Source organism: Sparus aurata, chromosome 20, assembly GCF_900880675.1.
Source record: "Sparus aurata chromosome 20, fSpaAur1.1, whole genome shotgun sequence".
Lineage (NCBI taxonomy): Eukaryota > Metazoa > Chordata > Actinopteri > Spariformes > Sparidae > Sparus > Sparus aurata.
Window position 1 is genome coordinate 14,133,135 of NC_044206.1, and position 22,900 is coordinate 14,156,034.

General features: G+C 41.1%; 4 protein-coding genes across 7 annotated transcripts; 3 read left to right on the top strand and 1 right to left on the bottom strand.

Annotated features, from left to right (window-relative positions):
* Positions 1-2,231: 2,231 nt before the first annotated feature.
* On the bottom strand, positions 2,232-6,048 carry LOC115571544 (elongin-B-like). The gene is made up of 4 exons (XM_030400993.1): positions 5,916-6,048; positions 4,929-5,063; positions 4,597-4,705; positions 2,232-3,316 (listed from the first exon to the last, which is right to left on the bottom strand). Exons 1-4 carry the CDS (start codon positions 5,916-5,918, stop codon positions 3,204-3,206), a joined length of 360 nt encoding a protein of 119 aa, XP_030256853.1. The 5' UTR covers positions 5,919-6,048; the 3' UTR covers positions 2,232-3,203.
* pkmyt1 (protein kinase, membrane associated tyrosine/threonine 1) lies at positions 6,029-10,119 on the top strand. Its single transcript, XM_030400991.1, has 8 exons — positions 6,029-6,176; positions 6,993-7,406; positions 7,634-7,871; positions 7,979-8,258; positions 8,380-8,486; positions 8,578-8,750; positions 8,878-9,098; positions 9,332-10,119. The coding sequence occupies exons 2-8, from the start codon at positions 7,035-7,037 to the stop codon at positions 9,699-9,701; spliced, it is 1,761 nt and encodes a 586-aa protein (XP_030256851.1). The 5' UTR covers positions 6,029-6,176; positions 6,993-7,034; the 3' UTR covers positions 9,702-10,119.
* Positions 10,120-10,752: 633 nt separating this feature from the next.
* LOC115571669 (zinc finger and SCAN domain-containing protein 21-like) lies at positions 10,753-16,847 on the top strand. Of its 3 annotated transcripts, XM_030401187.1 has the most exons (4): positions 10,753-11,018; positions 11,291-11,496; positions 11,577-12,352; positions 15,313-16,847. In XM_030401187.1, the coding sequence occupies exons 2-4, from the start codon at positions 11,301-11,303 to the stop codon at positions 15,553-15,555; spliced, it is 1,215 nt and encodes a 404-aa protein (XP_030257047.1). In that variant the 5' UTR covers positions 10,753-11,018; positions 11,291-11,300; the 3' UTR covers positions 15,556-16,847. The 3 variants fall into 3 exon arrangements, with proteins under 3 accessions (XP_030257047.1, XP_030257046.1, XP_030257045.1); XM_030401186.1 differs by lacking the exon at positions 15,313-16,847 and having other exon boundaries at positions 10,755-10,948; positions 11,577-12,731; XM_030401185.1 differs by lacking the exons at positions 10,753-11,018; positions 11,291-11,496; positions 11,577-12,352 and adding exons at positions 13,471-13,737; positions 14,321-14,511 and having other exon boundaries at positions 14,633-16,847.
* A 913-nt stretch (positions 16,848-17,760) lies between these two features.
* LOC115571006 (sesquipedalian-1-like) lies at positions 17,761-21,250 on the top strand. 2 transcript variants are annotated; one of them, XM_030399971.1, is made up of 4 exons: positions 17,761-17,873; positions 18,285-18,397; positions 19,233-19,536; positions 20,635-21,250. In XM_030399971.1, exons 2-4 carry the CDS (start codon positions 18,317-18,319, stop codon positions 21,048-21,050), a joined length of 801 nt encoding a protein of 266 aa, XP_030255831.1. In that variant the 5' UTR covers positions 17,761-17,873; positions 18,285-18,316; the 3' UTR covers positions 21,051-21,250. The 2 variants fall into 2 exon arrangements, with proteins under 2 accessions (XP_030255831.1, XP_030255832.1); XM_030399972.1 differs by lacking the exon at positions 17,761-17,873 and adding an exon at positions 17,953-18,056.
* The last annotated feature ends 1,650 nt before the right edge of the window (positions 21,251-22,900 follow it).

A 22,900-nucleotide genomic window follows, 5' to 3' on the forward strand; every position in this document is an offset into this window, starting at 1 on the left:
CAGTAACTTTTTGTGACCTTTTGGTTGTGGAACTGGACTCCGCTTTTGTTGGATCACTTGTGGTTGCAGCTTAAGAGTAAGCTGGCAACATTTTTGTGTAGTGGTGACTACAGAGTGATGCCTTTTGTGTGTGGTTGTTGCAGTCCATTTTTGGTGTGGTCACAGGTGTTACTGATTTAGTGTATTAATTAGTGTGATTGGGATGGCGTCACTCAGTGGATCTTGAGTGGTGGATGTGGCTTTCCAGTTTGTCTGGTCACTTTTGTCTCTTTTTGTAACACTCTTTTTACAGTAACGTGTGGTTGGAGATCACAAGGTGTCCATTTTGGGTGTGGTGGCGGCAGTTCACTTTTGTTGGGTCACTTGTGGTTGCAGCTTAGGTGTAAGCTGGCAACATTTGTGTGTAGTGTTGACTATACAGTGATGCCTTTTGTGTGGTGGCTGTTGCTCTCCACTGTGTTGGGCACCTGTTGTGGTTTTTGGTGTGTCTGTTACCACAGTTGGTGCATTTGCTTTTTGTGTTCTCTCCTCATGGTGGTGGCCATTTTGTTTGTGGGAGTGGCACCCACCAATAAGGTTTTGGGTCCTGTTTTTATGTAGATTGGTTTTAAGAGGGAACAGACTTGTGATTGCTCAACACCCGATTGCAATAACTTGAATGAACATTTCTTTATGGGAGAAATGTTCAGTTTTAAGGGGGGAGGTGTTACGACCCTAGAGGTCATGTGTCTATTTGTCTGTTTTTAATATCCCTCTTTTACCTGTGAGTATGAGTGTGTGTGTGAGATTGGTTGCAGGTGTGTCTGGTTGTAGGTTGCCCCATGGAGCTGATTGGCTGCTTTCCTGGAGCCATGGGTTTAAAGGCTGGCTCCTCTCCAGTTCCTGTGGGCTCTCCTCTGCTGTTCCAGACTACCAGCATTTGTGTGATTGTGGAACAACTATGTTTGAATAAAAACTTTGTTAAAAACGTTCGCTGCTGGTGGTGTTTGGGGAACAGGAAGAGGGGAGTCTCATTTTCTTGTTACGCCAGGGTTTCCCCTAGGCCCTGGTCGTAACACAACAATGCGTGAAATAAGAAAGGTGTTATCCCTGTTTCTGATGTATCACTATTCATCATTTGTTTTTCTGCTGTCCATGCCCGACCATTCGTGACCAGTGGACTGCTTTCCAAAAGCTGGTTACCCACAATACACCTTTGCCACAGCGCTTCACCACTTGAAGCAATTTACCAGGTTACATGCTTTATGCTTTTCACATATGCAGTAGCACTCCCCAAGACCTGTAAACACACAGTAAAGTGTAAAATTGTTGGAGTTGACCTTTAAGTTCCCAGTGCAGCACACACACCTGGTGCACCACAGATGGTAGCTTCATTGTATTTTGCATCCAGAAACAAACCCTGGGTGTACACTGGGTGACCCTGCAGGTCCAGGGTTTTCTGTATGTCAGTTGGTTTGAGGAAACTTAAACTAGTAAAATGCACCTTGTAAGTTAAATATTAAATTGACCAGATTACACAATGATGCAGGACCAAGTTGATGTGGACTATTTTGATATATTCTCGGTGGTGCAAATTCCTAAAATTTAAGATAATCTAATTACTAAAAAGTGATTTGGTGAGGATAAATGGTTATTTGATGACTATAAGTCCTCAATTTTTCTTGGCCCCAAAGGTGCACTATGTAGTTATAGGGAAAAATTTTGCCTATTTTTTTCAATGCCTAATCAAACTAAATAAACAACCCTATTTGTTTTCATGACTGAATAGACTGAATAAACAAAGTGACCTTAAAGGACAACACAATTTCATACTATTTTAATTAGATTTGTCAGAAACCTGCCACCTTTCTAGCTTCAAATGGTGTTCTGGGGGAAATTGTTTTTCACTGAAAACAGCTTGTTTGTTCAGTTCAAATATCACATTGTATTATTACATCAATATTATAAACATTAAAATTCTCCATTTGCATTTCTTCTCCAAAATTACATAGGGCCCCTTTAGGCTTTGGTTTAACTGTACGTGCTTGACTCGCTGTCACCCTGTATTGGGACCTTAAATATAACAGGGCATCATAAATGTTATGAGTTAGCATCTATTGTTTGACAAGTCAAAATGTATGCTGTGAGAAGGGCCTGTGGTAGCTGCAGGCCTGCCTAACTTAACACTCAATGTTTCAATTCTATTATCCTCATTAAATGTTGACACAAACAATAAAAGTCAGCCCGCAGTGTAAAAAACAAAACAGGAAAAACTTTTAATTAAGCAAGCTCACAGTTACAGGCTATGTTCGTGTGATTAGGGGGAAGGTGCCACATTGATGTTGGTGACATGTGGTGGTGTATGCATTTTCAAAAACGTACGTTCTAACAACAGAAAACTGTCCTCCTGTGTGTACAGTATGCCACAGACAGAATGTCATTGGACCAGAAAACGTCCCTCTGTTGTCAAAGAGGTAACTGCCTTTGGTCTCTCAGTGCATGAAACATACAACAAAAGAACTGACAAGTGAAACATACTGAGAAAAAAATAATGACCAAAAAACCCCCCAAAACTAAAATAATCATTATTATAAAGACTTTCTTTCCTGGTATGAAATCAGATCAGACATGTACAACACAACTGGGAGAATCACACCAAGAAAACTTATCAGCTGAAGGTTTATCTGTTTCTGTGAAAATAAAGCTTTTGTTGTTGTTTTTTTTTTTTTTTTTTTTTTTACTTATTCATGCAGTTTGCCGATTCAGACACTGGACTCCTCACCTACGCATGTTACTTCTAGAGCACTGTGACACACAACTATGTCTTCAACTTTTCCAAAATATTAATGATAATAATTATAATAACTCACACACACGCATGTACACAATCATACTCTCCAAAACCAACTTCTTTACCCACAAAGTTAGAGCCAGTTGGTGCTTAAGAGCAAAGTCAAGGAGCGGAACCGCATGTGATGTGGAAATCATAGAGTTTAAAAAAACAAACAAAAAAAAACAACAAAGAAACTTGTGAAGCATATTTGGGAGGGATGCTTGGATGATAGCATGAAGGGAACATGGATAGGCTTGGTTACCTATAACGTCCCAATCCATCAACTTAAATTATATTACATATCCTCCACCCCGTTACTTCTTCACTGCAGTTAATCCACACACACCCAACTCCCATCCTTCTCGCCGTTGCTCGTTTCCTCTCCCCGTCATCACTGCACGGCCTGTTCGTTGGCAGTGCTACCAGAGTCCTGAGGCTTCATCACATCGGGGAGTTCCGGGGGGCTAGAGAAGGCCTCGACGTGCAGCTGTTCGAACATCTCGTCTGGAGGGCAGAGGAGACGAGGAAGGATTAGCAATGTCACAAAGATGCTGAAGTGAACACAGACTGCTGCAAGTCTTTCTAGACTGACTTACCAAAAAGTGAAAATAAGAACTACTCTGGTTATTGTGCATTGTTTTCATGGTCGCGTCAAATTTCCAATGGAATATATCCTTTCTCACTTATGTTGTCTTGTGCCTTGTAAACTAATGGACGGTACAGGCAAAATAGTTAGGACTTCAGGCTACACTCAAGATTTTACAGCAATGTTCTTAAGTCATACAGGGCCAAATCCAACACATACAGTGTCACCAATTTGTTTGGTTTCTGTGATGCAATTTCAGTATAGCACACAATGCCTTTAGACCTGAATACAGGCTTTAGACCCAATTCCTGCAAAGAGCTTAGTTAACTGTAAATAAGTGAATAGCGAAAAGCTCTTTGTATTCACAGAGGGAGTGGATCCCCTTCTGCGGAGTCTGCCATATTTCTACAGTAGCCCACAATGACCAAATCAAACACTGGCTCTCAAGAGGACATGGTATTATAAGTGTCCACCGTCAGTAGGGGGGAAATGAGGGTTTAGTTGTTAGAAAACTGCAACGTCACCACTAGATGCCACTAAATCCTACAAACTGGACCTTTAACTGCCAATAAATGTATGACCTAGTATGTTTTAATTTTAATAAACCAACAAACACGCTTAGTAGAGGTCTACAAGAGACAAAATGGGTAAATTAATCTCAATAAATGTGTTTGTGATGCAACTATCAAGAGATTAGAAACAAGAAACTCATAAGGTTTCAATGATGTTCTTGAGCAGCCCATTAACTGTTAACATGTTTCTTGAGCGTGCTTATAAATGTCTTATAATCTACCATTAAACTGTGATTTTGCTAATATTAACACATACAGAATCATTCTTAATAATTATCTCATAAAGACTTGTGAAGGCATTATTGGCTATTAAAAGTCATTCTTTACCTACTACTGTCTTGATTTCAATTACTAAAGCACTCCACCAAAGGCAGAGTAAAGTGAAGAATGGATGAGAAACAGTAGTTGATCATCACAGAGCATTATCTACTGACATCTATCCTGACACAGCCTCCAGTTACAGTCCTTGAGGGCATGAATGACATTGCAGAAAACAGTTGGAAGGAAGCAGAAAGACAGGATATACTTGTTGCCCAAAAGATCCCCCTAATATGAGGGAAAAAACAGTACATTCCCGTTTCTCTGAGGCTCACTGATAGTAAATAATACACACTGACTGAACATACCATTTATGCGGAAGGCCAGACCAACTGTAGCTGGGGCTTGAGGTCTGGCAGTCTGGTTGGTGAATCCACAGTCACCAAGAGTTTTGCTGTCCTCTAGCAACTGGTCATCCTGTGGAACAAAAGTCGAACATGTCACAGGATCCCCTCACACTGACCTCAAATTGCATGAACATGATTTATTGAATATCAAGACAATTCTAGAGGATATTATAGTCACACCGAGGAAAGACGAGTTACATGCCAACACCGTCAAAAAGATGCTCAAATAAATTTCACCATGGCCAGAATTATGATGCTGTCAGTCGTGTAGTCAGTTGTCACTAGCAACTCACTTTATAGAGCCTCTGGTCTTCAGGTGTTCTCTTAAGAATTCCTTCGACAATGCGCTTGAGCTCGTAAACAGTGGTGGACTCCTTGGCATCTGTGAAGATTGTGGTCTTGTGACGCCGAATCATTAAGAAAACGTCCTGAAGGAAAAGGGAAAGACAAAACTGTATCAAAAGGCAACTGGATTTGTTGTTTGAAGATGAGAGCGTGATTTTGTTTTGTCCACAACCAAAAGATACTCAGTTTCCTGTTATAGCAGATTAAAGCAACCATTTCACAGTTAAGAGGCTGCATGCTGAGAATTTGGACTCAGACTGATTAATCTATTATCAAAATAGAAGCTCTAACCAGGTTAACTGTCAGTTAACTCTCTTTATTTGTCAAGATATCTCAGTAGGCCACTAACTGTCCACCTGTCAAATGTTATTAACACCTTACTAACCAACCAGGGTTGTTAGTGAAGCCCTGAAGGGAATTTAAGTTTTTAGTTGCTTGTTTTGTGCATGTGTCAGCCATTTCTTTCTGGATAGAGGATTTAACACTGGCATTTCATTGATTGATTAGCTGACAATAAACAGTAAGAGGTGCTAAGCATTAGTACATCTGAGCAAACGTGAAATGAGCCAACACCAAACAGCCTTCATAGTTAGGAGTCGAAATCGGGCCTGTCAGCTACATTAATAGACATCGTATGTTGAACACGTTCATCTGGTCTAAATAGCCGAACTGGGTTGGTTGGCTAACGTTACATCACTTCCAAGGTTAGGAAAGCAAAGATAAGTTAGCTCACTAGCTACACCTCTCGTTACAGCTTTGGTTAGCAAACTTAGCGTTAGCTGGCTAGCAAACAGAAACTGAAATTAACGCCTCAACACCCGACAGTGTCGTTTGTTGTTATAGCGTTAATATTTTTTAACAACTCACTGAACGTTAATTCAGTGCTTCTATCTAGACACCAATCTCAGAAACGATAATAATGATTGTAAAGTTACCATTTCAAGTGGTTAGCTAGCTAGCCAGTTGCGCCAGCCCTGTGTTGTGCAGCAAAACCCCAGACTGCACCGCTTGCGGATATTGCGCAATCCGGATAAGCCTTCAGTATTCACAGACGGCAGGTACGCAACACTGCGTAATGATTTCAGAATTTGGCGCGAGGTAGTTTCATGCTTGAATGGTGTACGCGCAGTGTTGTTTTGGTACAGCGAGTATCTTTACAGCACTTTGGTGAAGACTGTCTTTATTACTGGATTATGGTATGTGTTGACGTTACTTAATTCTCCTTCATCGTACTCTGACCTGTCAGTTACTGTACGTAAGTTGAATGTAAGTTAGCTAGTTAGCTAGGGTGTGTTGTTGACAGGGTCCGCCCTGACTTAACGTTTATGTTAGCTAAAATCTGTGTTTTGGAGGTGACAAGTGTCAGTGACTACAAAGAGTCAATAATGCTACCCTACTACTTGGAACCGTGTAAACGTTAGCCATGGAGAATTCAGCAAATTAGATTACCGATAATAAACGTGAATTGAGGGCTTTCGTTATCGAACTTGGATAGTGTTTACTCGGTTAACCTAGCTACGTTACATTCAGCAGGTTTATTCTAGCTCTTAGCTCCTAACGCTAATAGCCAGGACCTGTTATACTAATGAGCTGATTAACAATAGTTCAAGAGGATTGCACGTTATCGATACCGATATCAGATAACCTGTCAAGCAGGATTTTCATGATGTCAGATTTTCTCTATTGGTGACACAACCTCCGCCAGGTTTTGGTCAGTTTTACTAATGTCGCCAACATATACCTGAACATATGTGTGTATTCTCTATTGGCAGGTCAAATGAATTATTATTAACAATTTTAGATTTAAATGTGTACGTTTTATTTTTAGATATAGAGTTTTTGTTTTGTTATGTGGCAAATCAAGGATGATCAGTTAGATCAGCAAGGTTCTGTGCATCAGAGGCAAAAGGTGCATTGAATGGGCTTGTGCAGTGCAAAAATGGCATTGGTACATTCATATTAAGTGTCAGACAAGATGGCCGATGTTTAAACCTTTATTTTGAATGTTTCAGCTCCCCATCTTTAAACAAAGGACCTGAAAAAGTCCCTGCGCAATGTCCGTTGCAGTGGAAACCACCGTGTCCAGGGTGCCGCTTCCTCTTCCGACCCACTTCGCCCATGCCGAGCGGTCCTTCTCCCTCAAAAAGCGGCGTCTCCCTTTTTCCTCGTCGTCCACGTCCAACTCGTCCTACTCTTCTCCTGCACGGCTCTCACATTATCTGCCCCCGCTGCCACCATCCAAAGGATGTCCTTCTGTGAACATGTTCCCCCAGCATCAGTCCCCCTGGACACCTCTGTCTTGTTCCCTCAGCAAGTCTCCCCCTCCGAGTTCTGTATATGATCCCAGCATACAGCAGACCTATTTCAGTCAGTGCTTTACTAATTTGGGCCTGCTGGGAAGAGGGTCCTTCGGAGAGGTGTACAAGGTGAGCAGGACAACATTTTTTATTTATGTGTATATGAAATTATGCATTACTTACCTTCCATTTGTTGTGTTTCTGTTAAAAACATCTCTAATCCTTGAGGGTTTTTTAACGTGGGAGCCCTTGATGAAAATTAAGATTTCTGTAGAAGCTTCATTTTCTTGACTTAGATTATCATTTGGAGATTATGAAAGAGAAGACAGGACCATGGCATTTTCTGTATTCTTTAGGTCCAAAACAATGTGGATGGCCGCCAGTATGCAGTGAAGCGCTCTGCTCATCGCTTCCGGGGCAAAAGCGAGAGGAACAGGAGTGTGAGGGAAGCTAGAAACCACGAGCGCCTGCCTTCGCACCCTCACATCTTGCATTTTGTGGCAGCCTGGGAGGAGTGTGGCCGACTGTACATCCAGACAGAGCTGTGTAGCACCAGCTTGCTGCTCCATGCTGAAAACCAGCCTCCTGGCCAGGGTATGCCTATTTTCCTCTTCTTCAGATTTTGTATAAGATGCATTTCACTTCATGTAATGTACGTTCTACTTGCTAACTTAGCTTTCATTTGACATGTTTCAATCCAGGTGAGCCTGCAGCATGGGCCTACCTGTGTGACCTCCTCTCAGCGCTGCAACACCTGCACTCTCATGGTTTTGTGCATCTGGACCTCAAGCCCGCCAATGTCCTCATGACTGACTCTGGGCGTCTCAAACTGGGAGACTTCGGGTTGCTTTTTGAACTCAAACAGAAGAGTTCAATACCTGCAGAGGGGAGAGTGAAAGAGGATATCCAGGAGGGAGATCCCAGGTACATGGCCCCTGAGCTGCTCCGTGGGGAGTATGGACCAGCTGCAGATGTTTTCAGGTACAAATAACCATCAATGAGGTTACTGAATGATCTAAAATATGTCACTGATTGATCAGATTTAAAATACATCTACATCTGAAATACATCTGAATACATATGATTGAACTCTTTCATTTAGTTTGGGTGTTACTATTCTGGAGCTTGCCTGTAATATTGAGGTTCCAAATGGTGGAGAAGGCTGGCAACAGCTCAGACAAGGATGCCCCCCGTCAGAGTTTACCAGCGGTAAGAACTACTGTCTTTTAAATTCTCATAAATTACCTTGTCATCTTCATTCAATGACTTATGCGCCCAATATTTTTCTCTATGTTTGCAGACCTGTCTACTGAGCTCCAGGCAGTACTGCGGATGATGCTGGCCCCAGAGCCATCCCAGAGGCCGTCAGTCTCTGAGCTTCTCGCCCTCCCTTACGTTTGGAAACACAGGTGGAAAAGGCGGATCTATCTGATGGTCACTGAGGCTGCACTGACACTGGCCTCTGTCTGTCAGGTAATGTGTCTGATAAACCCTTTAACTGCAGCAGCCTTTACTAAGTCGGCAAGCCAACAAAAGTTTAAAATATAATGCAAACCTGAGTCAGAATAGTGTAAGTCTTTATTTGTCGTCCGTCTCGTAGGTGGTGCTGTGCTTTGGGTGTAGGCTCTTGTCTGCCCTCCACTTGCCTTTTCTGCCACATTGGACCAAGCCAGTGCCCTGCACTCCTCCAAAGGACAGCTGGGACAAGGAGTTAACCCTGCCCCTCAGTGCCATGCACGGTGACTCAGGTAGCCCAGAGGAGGACGCAGTGTTTCTGCTGGATCCAGCAGACCCAGAACTTTCCCCCACCTTCTCACACAGGTAGAGAATCATTGTGTCAGTGGGATCCTGTTCTTGAATAACTTGTTGTCCTCAATCTTTAGTTTGAATACACAAATGAGAATGTATATAAGTAATGTTACCGATTCATAACTTCATTTTATCACATCTTAGTAATATCTTTCTAACCAGCAACAGCAATATAAAAAAAACCTCTTGTTGTTCCTTGAGCTAATTTTCAAATTCTCTGTTTATTTCTTACATTTCATCCACAGGGTCAAATCTAGACTGTCAGTAGAAAGCACATCCACTCCTCTGCCAGGCTCACAGATGCAGAATCATCGTAGTCCTGTCCACACACCCACTCACTCAAATCTGGGTGAGTGGTCCACCTGTAACTTAGCTCTGACCCCCTCCAGCATCCACTCAAATGGTTCCTGCCGCACACAGACACCCAATGCCAGCCCCATACACGCAGAGCTTCATACAGATATAAACGAAAACTCCACGCACAGCCGATGCCCTTCATCTGCCAGATCCTCGCAGCGACGTGGACACATCTGGGTCCAAACTGAGGAGGCTATACCCCGACCCAACTTTGAACCAAAGAACCTGCTGAGTCTGTTTGAGGAAACAACTCCATGAGTAAAGGACTGCCATTTAACTTTCAGGGGAAAGGTTTTTTTTTTTTTTTTACTTTAAAATGTGAAGTGAAGGGGACTTTATGTATGAATGTACCAAGTTCACTACTTTGTTGATATGAACTGCTTTTGCCATTTTGTAACAGTCCTGCTACAGCTTCTTGTATTTGAAAAAAAAAAAAGATTCAGGCGAAAGGTTTGAATATGTAAACTGACCTTTTTGAAGCACTTTTTATGTTTGTGTTAGTGCAATCAGTCGCTGAAATGACAAGTCATGACGTGTTGTTAAGCAAGTTATCATTAGCTTGGTGTGCTCTGAGTTGTTTACCTCATGAGTTACAAGATATAATTAAAACAAGAAGGGAAACAGAACCTGGACTTGTGGACTATGTTTTAAGTAAAAGGAACATCTAAATGTAAAATGTGTGTCTGAGTGGAGTGTTTTTCAAGCTTCATGCGAGTGAGATTGGCTGTTATCCCCATCAGTGACTGGACGACGATGAGGGAGGAAATTATTTTTACTGAATACATTTGTTCAGGATATAAACCATAAAAAACATTTCAGAACTTAGGTAGGATCTGGGTTCTCCTGATATCAATATTCACATTGCAATATTTGAATATTTTTTTCATGACTTTGAGCAGTCTATCCAAGAATTTATTAAAGTTGATCATCCTCTATTTTATAGAATATAGATCAATCACATTTACTTTTACAGGGATAGAGAACTGCCCTTGATTTGTTTGTCTTAAGACCTCTTATAACAGGTACAAGCAAACACATAAAGATGAGAAGACAAAGAAAAGGAGAGAGAACATTTTTAACACTAAAGTTTAACTTGAACAGAGCAACAAACCTCTATATAAATATCTTTAAGGCCGTGCAAGCTGTTACGATTTTAATCAGGCTACTTTCTGTTTTTGAGAATGCCTCTTTCACATGGTCTTCAGCAGGATGGTGTTCATGAATGAGTGTAAACAAATGTCCTCAGTTTTATTGGATATAAAGCGCTGTTCTCCTGATCACCACTAGGTGGCAGCAGCGCACCTCACGCCGGATGCGAGCCGCCTTCAAAACCCAGGAAGAGGGACAGTGACAGTGACGCGGGTGGCACACAAAAACCATTTACTGCATCTGTCGGGTTATTAGTCAGCCACACTGTTTCCTCTTCGTTTATCTCCTGGGAAACACTATGACTGTTTATGCCGTGTGGATCCCGCCTGTCATGTTGTCTGATAGGAGTTGGTGACGTAAGTGTTGTGATTTACACCGTTCGGACAGTCTAGTATTTCACGTGAACAGGGTCACAACAGTTTGAAGGTATGCAGCTTTTTCATTGATTCAGAATTGGAAATAGAAATAGCCTGTCATACTACTACTGAAGAGCCATTGCTATGGCGACATAGTGTTTGTATTTTTTTTTCTAATTCCTTCCAAGCAGCTGTGTTGATATTACTACATGTTGATGTGGATTTTTGCAGGTGGTGTAGATTTGCAAATGTTAACTCAGCTCATCACACTGGTTCAAAAGCATGTCGCTCCATGTAGAGATCAATGAAGCATAGCACATGGTCTCCCTTTCCCCCCTCCAGTTATCAGTCCATGAAGATGTCCAAATTCGAGCGTCTGAGCGCCCGTGTGGAGAAGCTGCTGTCTAAAGCTGTGCAGGAGGTTCTGGAGGTGGTGAAGGAGACCGTGTCGGAGTACCAGGAGAAAACTGCAAGAACCCAGAGGGAGAACCAGAGTCTGAAGAGGAGGCTGCACGTGCTCCAGGAGAAGTTACAACTGGAAAGCAATGGTAAAAAACACTACTGATTGTTTTCCCCCCAGAGATTGTTTGTCAAAAATGTTGACTCTTTTTTTTTTGTCCTTTGTCAGGATTTGTGTCCCCTGCAGCCCACCAAGAGCTGGAAGAGGACACTGAACTCACCCCCTCTGATAAGGGCATCACAGTAACTTGTCCCTCATATTTGTTTGAAGAGCTGGACTGTGAAGCATCCATCACACCATTAGCCGCCCCCTGCCTCTCCCCTGGAGCCACGACAGGACCACATGTAGGTGCTGATAACTTAAATAATCCAAGAACTCTTAAAACGGAGACGGATAACGAACTCTCAGCACCAGCTTCAAACCACGTAGACGCTGTCACTGCATTCAAAATGCCCGGAAATGATCATAAAATGAAAGTTGAGCCAACATCGGATGAGGACGGCATGCACACCGCAACCTATTTCTACGACAATGACGGTGCTGCATCCTCACACAGACTAGAACATCCCCAAGGCAACCCAGGACTCTACAATGAGTCAGGGGTTGTCTTCAGTCTGGACCACAATGGCACAGGAGAGCCTTTAACGCAACGATACAACAACACAAACACCCCTCAAACAAACACAAAAGCAGGAGCTTCAAGAACGTCCCAGCGGAATTGCCGGAAACACTACTGCTGCTCCCTCTGCGGGCGCACTTTCAGGCATGCAGGTGACTACAAGAAACACAACCGGGTGCACACAGGGGAGAAACCGTACTGCTGCTCCGTGTGCGGAAAGAGGTTCAGTCAGTCGGGCTACCTGACGGTGCACCTGCGCTACCACACGGGAGAGAAGCCGTTTGGCTGCAGTCACTGTGGCAAAAGCTTTAGTCACTCGAGTAACATGAAGAAACACCAGCAGACCCATCTGTGAGGCTGCTGATGTGTCCAGATGTTTCTATCCATATCAGGTCGTCGATGTTTAGGGTTGGACGGTGGACAAAGCTGCTCGTTTGTGGGCCACAAGAGTTATATACGTGGAAGCCAGCTAAGCACATTGCAGTCGGAAAAGTAATGGTGCCTTTTATCAAAAAATGGAGCTTGTTCAGTCGCACATGTCATCTTCCTTGTGTCAAGCAGGATTTATTAATAACCTCTGTTCCCGCCATACTGTTGTTGTCAAATGTTTAGAGATGTATACACTTTGTTACTTGTTGTGCAGGCTCTTGCATGGACCTCAGCATTCATTCCCAAATCAAATAAATGTATTTGGCACTTCTGTATTTTGTCTTTGAGTGTTGCCAGTGAGCATCTGCAACCATCCGACACAATCAGAATCAACCCAAAACAGAACCAGACAGCAAAACAAAGCATGGAGCAAACTGTAGCCTACTGCATCAAACTTCATAGTGTGAGCGTGTGCACAGTGTGGTTATAAAGTCAATCTGTCACTAGATAAATATTAAAAAATTGTCTGTTTCGATCAATTTGTTCTGGTACATTTCATTGGCTGATAATTACGTTGTATATGTTGCACCTTTAATGCAAAGATGCAGCCCAAGTTGCTTGAAAAAAAGCAGGAAAAAAGGATACATGATAATAAAAAGATATTTGAAATAGATAATAATGTAGAAATAACAAGTTTAAACAAGCAGTAATTGTATTAAATTAGAGAAAAGCAACCAGACATACAAATGACTTAAGTGGGGAAAAAATTATTTTATGAATAGTTAAATTAAAAAAATGATAGGAAATATAATAATAATGATGATATAATAGCGTTGACATAATACACTAAATGAATACAACTGATGCAGTTACTCCACAATAAATGCCAAATTAAAAACAGGTTTTTGATGCCACATGCTGATACAATGATATCAGTTACAAGAGAATAATTCAGTAGGATGTAATAATTGCTGGAGGTCACGTGTCAAATTGATAAATAATTGGTGACAATGGTGTGCAAGTTAATAAGCGCGTTAACGTGGGGCTTTTATTTTGAAAAAAACACACCAGCGGGGACGCGATTCCAGTTTTGCTTCCGGGTATCGCAAGTTGTTATGTCGCCCTCTGATTCGTGCTCTGTATTTATGTTTCCATATTTTATTTTATTTTAATTTCCACAAGTTAAATTGTCAGAGATTAAATTAAAACCGAGCGCCCTGCTGTCACGGTGAAGAGCATGGCGAGTTTGTCGGAAATTTGACGGGAAACGATAACGTACGGCGTCAGCTAATGTAGCTAACGCTAGCTATCCACGTTACATCCGCTAACTTCTGCTCGCAGGTACGGGAGTTTTAAACACGCGTAGCTAGTTAACTGTGCACTAAACACGTGTTTTAATTATATGTCTGCTTTGAAAATAGATTCAGATAAACCTCGAGCTGATATGAATACGTTTTGTTGGAACATGACATCAACATACTGCGGAGACAATGTCTGTAATATATTGAGCATTTTACTGTGATCGCTTTAGAGCCCCATTGCAAGTACAGTTGCAGAAATACCCAGGAATATGCTTGCATGAGTGAGGATGAGTCACAGTAAAATATTAAACCAAACTATGTGTAAACAATGTGTAAAAGCTCAGACTGATTTGGGATCACGACAGGAGTTACATGTTTATATTGGATGTCTTTTCATTTTCCATCACACCTGTACAGGAAGCGAGTACTTTAAAATAAGGAACAGCTGCAAAGTGTCTTAGAGGTCTGTTAATGAGTGGACATGTATCACACAACTGAGTTTATTTGTGCAGCTGTTTCTGTGCACTGCAGGGTTGTGACTCACTTCCTATTACTGATTATGCAATAACAGTCCTATACACAGTCCACAGCCATTTCTCACCCTAAGTGACACTCTGTTTCAGGATGTCTAAGCTTGAACGACTGAACGCTCGTGTGGCCAAGCTACTGACTGGGGCGGTGCAGGAGGTTCTGGAGGTGGTTAAGGAGACGGTGTCCGAGTACCAGGAGAAAACTGCCAGAACACAGAGAGAGAACGAGAGTCTGAGAAGGAAACTGCAGGAGCTCCAGGACAAGATGACGATAGACAGCATAGGTGGGTAACAAGCCTGCGTTTCTTGGAGCATCTATTATAATAGATGTTAGTTTCCTACAGTGTGAAGTTATTTGTGAATTACTGTGTGAGAGAATAACACTTAAATATTTTAATTTTACAGTTGTTGAGCCTATGAGTAGTCCATTTCCTGAAGAAAAAGAAGACACTCAGAATGAAGAGCTGGATTCGGGGCTCGCTTTAATGCAGAACTCAGAGCTCCATCTCGCTGAGCAAAATCTTATAAACAGCCACAAACCCGACCATGGCGTGAAGCACGAATCAAAACAGGAAAGCTACAGTAACACTGAATCACAAGCTGAGTGCAACCCGGTACAAACAACTCAACACAGCAAATCAGAACCAGAGGAGGAGCAGTGCGTTATTGAGGAGCCAGTGCCAGCTCACAAATCACACAGTGCAGTGAGGGACATCAGTGCTGTCTCAGCCGACAGTGCTTGCACCTCTCACTCTAGCACCTTGCGTGGCGTGAACTTGGCTGTTATCAAACGAGAGCCAGAACCAACAGACTGCATAGCATCAGAACCGCCATACAGCGGATGTGTGGATTTAAGCTGCAACTCTTCTCGTTCTAACTCTGCGGAGACCCACAGGCAGCAAGTAAGTGGCGAACCCTGCAGACTTGTCTTTGTCCATTCAAAGCACAACTTACCAAGGAGGCATGGATTTGCAAAAACCAACAGGACCGCGTTTGATGAGAGAAAAATAAGAACGGAGCACTCCAGTAGAGATGAGTCACACTCGTGCGTTGTATGTGGAAAGACGTTCAGCAGGGTCGGGAACTTGAGAATCCACCAGCGCTGTCATACAGGAGAGAAGCCGTATGGCTGCATACAGTGTGGGAGGCGTTTCAGTCAGGCAGGGGACCTGAAAAAACACAAGAGGGTCCACACAGGGGAGAAACCGTACTACTGCAACCAGTGTGGCAAGAGCTTCAGTCGGGGGGAAAATCTGAAAAGACACCAGAAGATCCACATCGGAGAGATTTTACAGTTACAGCAAGTGTGGAGGGAGCAGCAGCAATGATTGTTACACTGGACTCATGCACTGCAGATCATCTGTGAAAGACAATTTTTGTTCCGTGCCCTGAAGAAATCTGTGCCCTGTAGTCGCACAGTGTACTCACTGTTGCCAGGAGTTACTTGCTGTTCTGGTATGTAGTCAGTCGTTTGCTACTTATGCTCGTCTTTTTGTTTCTCATGATGGAACGGGGCTGTAGAACATAACTGCTTAACCAAAGAGGCTAAAGCTTTACAGATGGAGGCACACTGATAAAAAGGCTTTTTCTTTGTCATGTACACTGTTGTGATATTATCTGCCATATGCCAAATACCCATTTGTGTGTTCTTAGTATCACTGTTTGATTTAATATTTGTCTGATATGATTTTATTAACCAGATTAGCTCACTCAAATAAGCAAAAGTACAAAAGAAGGAAATACACATCAAAGATACATTTGAACAGGTGATTTCCGTTGTTTTTGCAGATTGGATGTCTGTCAGGACATCTGATCCTCCTGACTTTTCACTTGTCAGTGTATCCTGATGTCAGGTGTTCTCCATTTTACCTCACCCTGAGTGGAGGTCTAATCAGAGAGAAAATGTGGAAAGACCTGTACAGGTGTTTTTCAGATGAGCATGAATAAATAAAAGATTAATTTAGCACCTCCAGTTGTTGAAATAATGTGAATAAATCAGACAGTAAAGGAGTGAATCCTTTAGGCTTTTGCTTTTAACAAATGCCATATTGGTGCATCTCTCAACTAGAATTGATTTGGATTAAACTGATTCCTATCCAGTGGGATAAAGAGGAGGTTTTATAAGTATAAGATGACATGGTTTATATAGTTTAATAAGAATTTTCAGGATGTACACAATGAATATCTGATATCAAGTTAGTAAATGCTAAAGACAATGATTGAAACATTTAAAAACCTGAAAAGCATGATTGTCATTAAAGTTGCCTGATTTCCCAGACTGATTAAAGTTTGTTGTATGCTGAATGTATTTATTGCAGATGTATTTAGTTATTTAGGATTTTAAAAAGGAAAAGTTTGCACAGCGAAATCAATAAATTAATTACCCATACAAATGTCTCAATGAGTGACATTTCAGTGAAACTGTTCATCATTGTCATCACTCAAAGGCTTGTTGAAGTATTCACAATTGTGTTGTGTCATGGCTAAATTAAGAACAATGTTTATGCTTACACTGTATGTTACTGTATACTACTTGCTACTCTGTCTTTGTGCTGCTGCAACACTTTGAATTTCTCCTGTGGGGATCAATAAAGTATGATCTTATATTTTTCGAAAGATACAACATGTCCGCAAAATATAAACTGCATTTTAAAACAGAATCAAGATCACATTAATTGCCAAGTAGGTCTTCATATGCAATGAATTTGCCCTGGTATTTTGATGCATAACAAACAAGTGTATGACAATGGATAACACAAATATATTAGAAATACGGGAAATATATCTTTTTTTCTTTTTAATGAAAAGAGCTGTGAAAACACAAGCTGTTAAAAAAAAAACAGATTTAATATTGACCAAGGAATGTGCAGATGTTGACAGTATAAAGTATAAATATATGTGGGACAATATATTGATTTGATATATATGGTGATATGAAACATGATATTGTCCCTAATCCATAATGGATAACCTCCATTATATGTTATGTTCGGTGCAAAACTGTTGTTTTTACGGGCTGCATTAAAGTAAAGTGATGTCATTTCTTTTTAACTTACCATACTGTTGTACATGTTCTAATAGTTGTCATTATATATACACTACTGACTATCAAACATCTAATTGTTTTTTGATTTTATCCATATTGCACAGCCCTATCATTTATGAAGTTCTTTAGATGATATTCCAAAATATCGAGATATGTAGGCCTAACGTTTATTGCGGTAAACCTAAAATGATCGCAATGTTATTTTAAGGCCACATGCCCTGGCCTAACAATAAATCTGTTAATATTATATGCATTACATCAGATGTGAAGACTAGTGGTGCAGTTTACCAGACAAATGTGTTTGATCAACAAAACATTGGGGCCACATATGTCCACCTTGCTGGACAGGTAATGCAGAATTACTGCTAACTGAATATTTATTAGGTAGTTAAAAGTAACTTATAATTATTGTTGCCATACTTGACCTATTTTAACAGTACACAGGCTCATATATGGCATCGGAGCCTGTAGCAGCAGTCGATACACTTTCAGTTCAGTGTGTGTTGTTGACGTGGAGCTGCCCTCCTCACCTTGGCTACCAGGAAGTGATTGACACACACCCACCGGAGGAAACTGAAACAAGTTACACACTTCGGAAAGGTGAGTAAACAAGGAGCATGTGGAAGTGAAAGAAAACTGTGTGACCTCGCTGTCTCTCAAGTTTAAATAGTTACTCATGGAAACCGAAATTCACCAGTCAGTTGTGTTTACCATCGTACGGGTACTCGGATGGCGAGAAGCTGCCGCCGTCTAAAACAAACAACTAGTGAGATATTAATGGCGGTCAGTGTGGCAGGTTTCCAGCTGCATGTCAGCGATATTAAACAGTGTGCGTGCTTGGCTGTCGTTAAAAAGTCTTAAAATCGACATTTTTCATGAGTACGGAAGTGGAGCAGGCTCATGTGGCCGACAGACACCCGCCTGTTAATATTAGTGCTTAATAAACAAACATGCTGAGTGATAAATGAGGAAGCAGGGTGCATAATTTTTTTGGTTTCGTCTGTGTTGCAGGCTCTCTCTCATGAGCAGCCTGCGATGTTGAAATGAAGCTTGATGAAAAAGTTGTGAGCCATTATGAATCTTCCGACTCTCCGGTAGACAAAGAGGGCTACCTGTACAAGAAGGTAAGACGCAGCTTCGGATAGAGACTTCAAATTCACGAGGAAGTGGACAGCAAGCTTTTCTTCTCTCATCACTTCACAGAAGTAGTGTGTGGTTTTTAAAAAACACAACCAACAGTCAACACTATGACTTTAACATCTGAAACATTAACCTCACAATATAAACTTTATAGAATATTTGACTGGCACCTTTCAAGTAAAGTTACACTGTAAAAATTAAAATGAAAATAACAGTGTCATGGAAATTACCCACAAGTCATCATTTTAAAATACTGCAACTGGGTGAAAGTGGAAGTTACCCAAGCAGATAACTTGAGTAAAAGTTATAAAGTACTGGCTATTAACTATCTGAAGTAATATTCTTACGATAAATGTACTTTAAGTGGCAATACGTAAGAAGAGATTTTGACTTTATAACATCTTTTTATGGTGTTGCAGAGAAGTTAGCATGCTAGCCCTCACACCAACACACACACACCTGGTCTCCAAACGGCAGATCTGGACCGCTAGCTTCGCAGCTAATTGAGCTAATTAGCTAACGGCAGATACAGTTAGAGGCAGTTTGCGGTTATTCTGCTGAAATGTTGCCCTTTATTTGCTTTCTTGTATGAATTCAACAGGTGGAGAATTATACGTGATGAATTGTACATACACGTACATATTTTGAATCTCAAAGCTCATAGAAAACTTATATAAAGAACAGTACTTCCTTTTTGGTGCTGGATTCAGTAATGTCATAAAACACATTATTTCACAGAGCATGTTGTGTAATGAAGTTGAGTAAATGATCTATTTGTAACTGAGTCAGTTAACCACAGATGGCACAATTGTCCCACAGGGCGAGATAAAGACTTCCTATCAGAAGCGCTGGTGCATGCTCAAGGGGAACCTCCTCTTCTACAAGGAACGGCCGACCGACAGGGACCTGACAGGAGTGATTGTTCTGGAGGGCTGCACCGTCCAGCTGTGCGAGTCCGAAGAGCAGTTTGCCTTCTCGTTGGTTTGGAGCGAGCCGGGCCTGCGGACGTACAAGTTTGCTGCCGAGGACCAGGACAGTCAGGAGAGCTGGATCAAAGCCCTGCTGTCAGCCAATCACAGCTACCTGGCCCTGCTAGTGATGGACCTGGAGAAGAAGTACAGAGGTGAGAGGCTGGAAGGCTGAGGGTGTTTGTTTATCTGCGGGTGAAAGAGAGCCGCCTTTGTTCTGGAGAGCAGCTGTGTGAATCACTGCTTACAGACGCCGTGTACATCCTGGTACATAGTATGCAGACTGTATGACCTCATAACATCTCTCAGACACATTCATGTAAACACAAAAAGTCAAGTTTGTAACAATCTAAATATGCAGACTTTTTCAAAGAGGGGTTAATTCTACTCTGAAGTAATTTTCTGTTTGTCCATCCTCTGTTTAACTGTGGTATTTAGTTATTAATATGTCATTAAATTCATTATTGATCTTATTTTTTAAATATGATAAAGATTTTGGAGACACAGTGAGTTAAAACTCCTCCTGTTGTAGGGCAGGAATCAAACAGGTGGCAGTCTCATCAAACTCCATGAAAATGACCAGTTGTTGGTGTCATACTGTTAAATGAAAGTAATATCGCTCACAACTCCACAACGGAGGAGTTTATTTTCAAATAGAGGAGCAGCTTCAGTAGTGGGGGAATACTTTGGTTACAGATAAACAGATGTACAACAAACAAACCACTTTATCTCACCATCTCAAGCAGATGCAGTGAGTGAGTAAGTGGAGAGCTCATATAAGCTTGTGGGCAGCCTCGCAGTTTGGCAAATAATTATCCCCTGATTTTGAAACTTTTTGGGTAAAACATTTCTGGGCCGGCATTGGGCAATAAATTCAAAACATATGGTCTGTTTTGTAATAAAGTTTGAGTGTTTAACCCTTAAAGGTGCAATAAGAACTCGAAAAGTTATCAAAAGAATGTGCAGGAATAACTGGTCAATCTATTACATGTTGCACCTTTAATTATTGTGTAACAATACAGCTAATAGTTTTTTTTGTCTTTAAAAAGTAAAATGAATAATTGATGAGACATTCTCAGTGCTCTGCAGCCTGGATGGCTGTTCAAGTGGCATAGTTGGTCTTTGTGTCCTTAAGCAAAACATTGAACCACAGCAACCAATAACACTGAGAAAAGAGTGCAGTTTAATGTCTGCAGCTTCTCTCTGTTAACATAACGACCGTTTGGTTACTTCTGTATTTCTCTGTTCCTCAGATGCATTAGCTGAGTTCCCCAGTGAACCAGCCAAGCCTTTCGTCATGCCGAGTTTCACAGCAGAACCTGGATTTCCTGCAGCCTCCTGTTTGAGTGGACAAACTTCAACGCTCTCTTCATTTCCAGCACAAGGTGCTGGAGCAGGACCGATGCTTCAAGCGCTAACCGTTTCATCCAAAACAGCCAGTAAAAGATCACCCAAACTGTGGCCCAAGAGGAGTGCAAATGTGGTGCCTGTTAACACTCCTGCTCCACCTCTGGGGGAGTGGTCAGGGGTCTGTTTCAGCTCCCAGGAGGATTTTAGTAAATTACATGACGATTTTGGAAAAGAGGTGAAGGAACTGATTGCTGATTGGTCAAGGAGGGGACGAGGTGATGATGTTGTTCAGGAAGAAAACTTAATAGATTTCGGTTGATGAATGTGGAATATACACAATGTCTAAATCATAAATCCAGTAACAGTGGTGGTATTGAAAAGTTATAATGTGTAAATAAGAATTATAACAATAATAGTGAAGATATATTTCATAAACTGTACGTTTTTTGTAGGTAACTGTTTCTTTTTTACTTGATATGCCATAGTCAATAAATGATCTATGATCTCCTGCTCTATTAATCTTTGCTCCTCATTAAAGTGAAGCTATTTCTTTATGTGAGGTTTCATACAAAAGGTCACACATAACACTTTTCAAAGGTTTAAAGGCACGATGTGTGACATCCTCCTCACTGATCTTTATCTTCTCTGTCATTCAGTCGGCTACATGGATGCTATTGTTAGCATCAGATGACACCTGTCAAGTTTTATGTGCCATGATTGCAAAAAATGGAAATTTGAGTAATCATTCAAAAAAGACCTGTATTTAAATACTTACACAAATCAGAATCAAGAATCTTTATGGTATGATAAGTTTTTGATAAAGTTTCTGATTGTTCCTTTTTTCATCATGAATATTCAATATCATTGAGACATTAGTTTTGTAAATCTGTTTTGGTGGACTTTTAATAAATTCACTGATAAAATCACATTTTATCAGTGTTTTGTTTGGCCTTCATTTATTTAATTTTTTTTAAATGTAGCCTTTCATTCACCAGACAATATATTAAGAACAATTCCTTATATAAAGTGACAATAGAGTGGCAAGTGACAGAAGACACCCACCTGCGGGAATGACGAGGATGGGAAAACCAATAATTTGGACATTACAAAACGACCAAAAATAACTAATAAAATCAAACGGGATGACGATTGCCGTGCTTTTCCACAAACTTTTATTCATCGAAAGAAGCTAAAGTTCTTGATTGTTAATTGTCCTAACATAAAAAGCTGAAGAAGAAGAACTTTGCCTTAATAAAAGAGTGGGCAATTTGCAGACTGATAGACATTTTATACCAAATAAGTATCGAGGATTAGGCTTCTGTTACCAATGTAGTCCATTTTGTATACCAGTGAATCAAAAGCAGGCGGCAGGCCATGATTGTGTCGCTAAAATAAGGACCAACAGTTGTATGGAGGGGCAAAGCAGGCCAAGAAGGGCAAGTCTGTCGAATTTTAGGAGAGTCAAAATGGCTGAGAAAGAGAATGGTGGGTGGAGGCGGGGGAGTCAGCGCTATTTCAGTCTCCTCAGCTGTCTTGTTTTTATGGTCTTTGACAGAGCTTGGTCTCTTTCTCCCTCTGTCTCTCTTTTCACCTTCAAGCCCATACTTGAAGTGGCTGCTCTGTTTTTGAATTAATTTTAATTAATCAGTGGGCAGATCTAGGATCAGATCAAATCCACATCCAGAATTAAAAAACATATTGGCCCCATTAAAAGAAATCTGAGCGGTGTGAACTAGAAACCTACATACAAGTGAGCAAAGACTGTATCGGTTCACGCTGTTGCTGCGTCCCAATACATACCATAGACTGACAGTGGTGTGATTGATGGCAGCCTATGGAGCTCATATATGGAGTTCGGTGGGTGGGTTACTGTCCTCCTATTCTAAAGCAACTATACTGGGAACCTCCAGGAGAAACCAAAATTAGTGCATCTATAGTGGGAAAACTGCTCTTTTAGCCCAATCGACATGTTTTTTTCCCATCACATATGTGACCTATTATCAGAGAAACAGATATTAAAGAGCACTATGTGATTTTGGAGAAGAAATTCAAACTAAGAATTTAGATATTACAGTAGTATTGAGGTGATAAGACAAACTCAAATATTTATCTTTTCAACAACTGATTAAACGAGCTGATCTCAGAGGAAAAAAAAGGTCCCCAGAGCAC

Bases quoted from the DNA above. Each gene is read 5' to 3' on its own strand.
- LOC115571544 (XM_030400993.1), bottom strand. The intron at 4,706-4,928 runs GTGAGTTGCTAG...TTTGTTCCACAG, and splicing joins AAGACCAGAGGCTCTATAAA to GATGACCAGTTGCTAGAGGA. The intron at 3,317-4,596 runs GTATGTTCAGTC...TCTGCCCTCCAG, and splicing joins TCTGGCCTTCCGCATAAATG to ACGAGATGTTCGAACAGCTG.
- pkmyt1 (XM_030400991.1), top strand. From the start codon at position 7,035: ATGTCCGTTGCAGTGGAAACCACCGTGTCCAGGGTGCCGCTTCCTCTT. The intron at 7,872-7,978 runs GTATGCCTATTT...GTTTCAATCCAG, and splicing joins AAACCAGCCTCCTGGCCAGG to GTGAGCCTGCAGCATGGGCC. The intron at 8,259-8,379 runs GTACAAATAACC...TCTTTCATTTAG, and splicing joins CCAGCTGCAGATGTTTTCAG to TTTGGGTGTTACTATTCTGG.
- LOC115571669 (XM_030401187.1), top strand. From the start codon at position 11,301: ATGAAGATGTCCAAATTCGAGCGTCTGAGCGCCCGTGTGGAGAAGCTG. The intron at 11,497-11,576 runs GTAAAAAACACT...GTCCTTTGTCAG, and splicing joins GTTACAACTGGAAAGCAATG to GATTTGTGTCCCCTGCAGCC. The intron at 12,353-15,312 runs ATGAAGAAACAC...AGGGTCGGGAAC, and splicing joins GCTTTAGTCACTCGAGTAAC to TTGAGAATCCACCAGCGCTG.
- LOC115571006 (XM_030399971.1), top strand. From the start codon at position 18,317: ATGAAGCTTGATGAAAAAGTTGTGAGCCATTATGAATCTTCCGACTCT. The intron at 18,398-19,232 runs GTAAGACGCAGC...ATTGTCCCACAG, and splicing joins AGGGCTACCTGTACAAGAAG to GGCGAGATAAAGACTTCCTA. The intron at 19,537-20,634 runs GTGAGAGGCTGG...TCTGTTCCTCAG, and splicing joins CCTGGAGAAGAAGTACAGAG to ATGCATTAGCTGAGTTCCCC.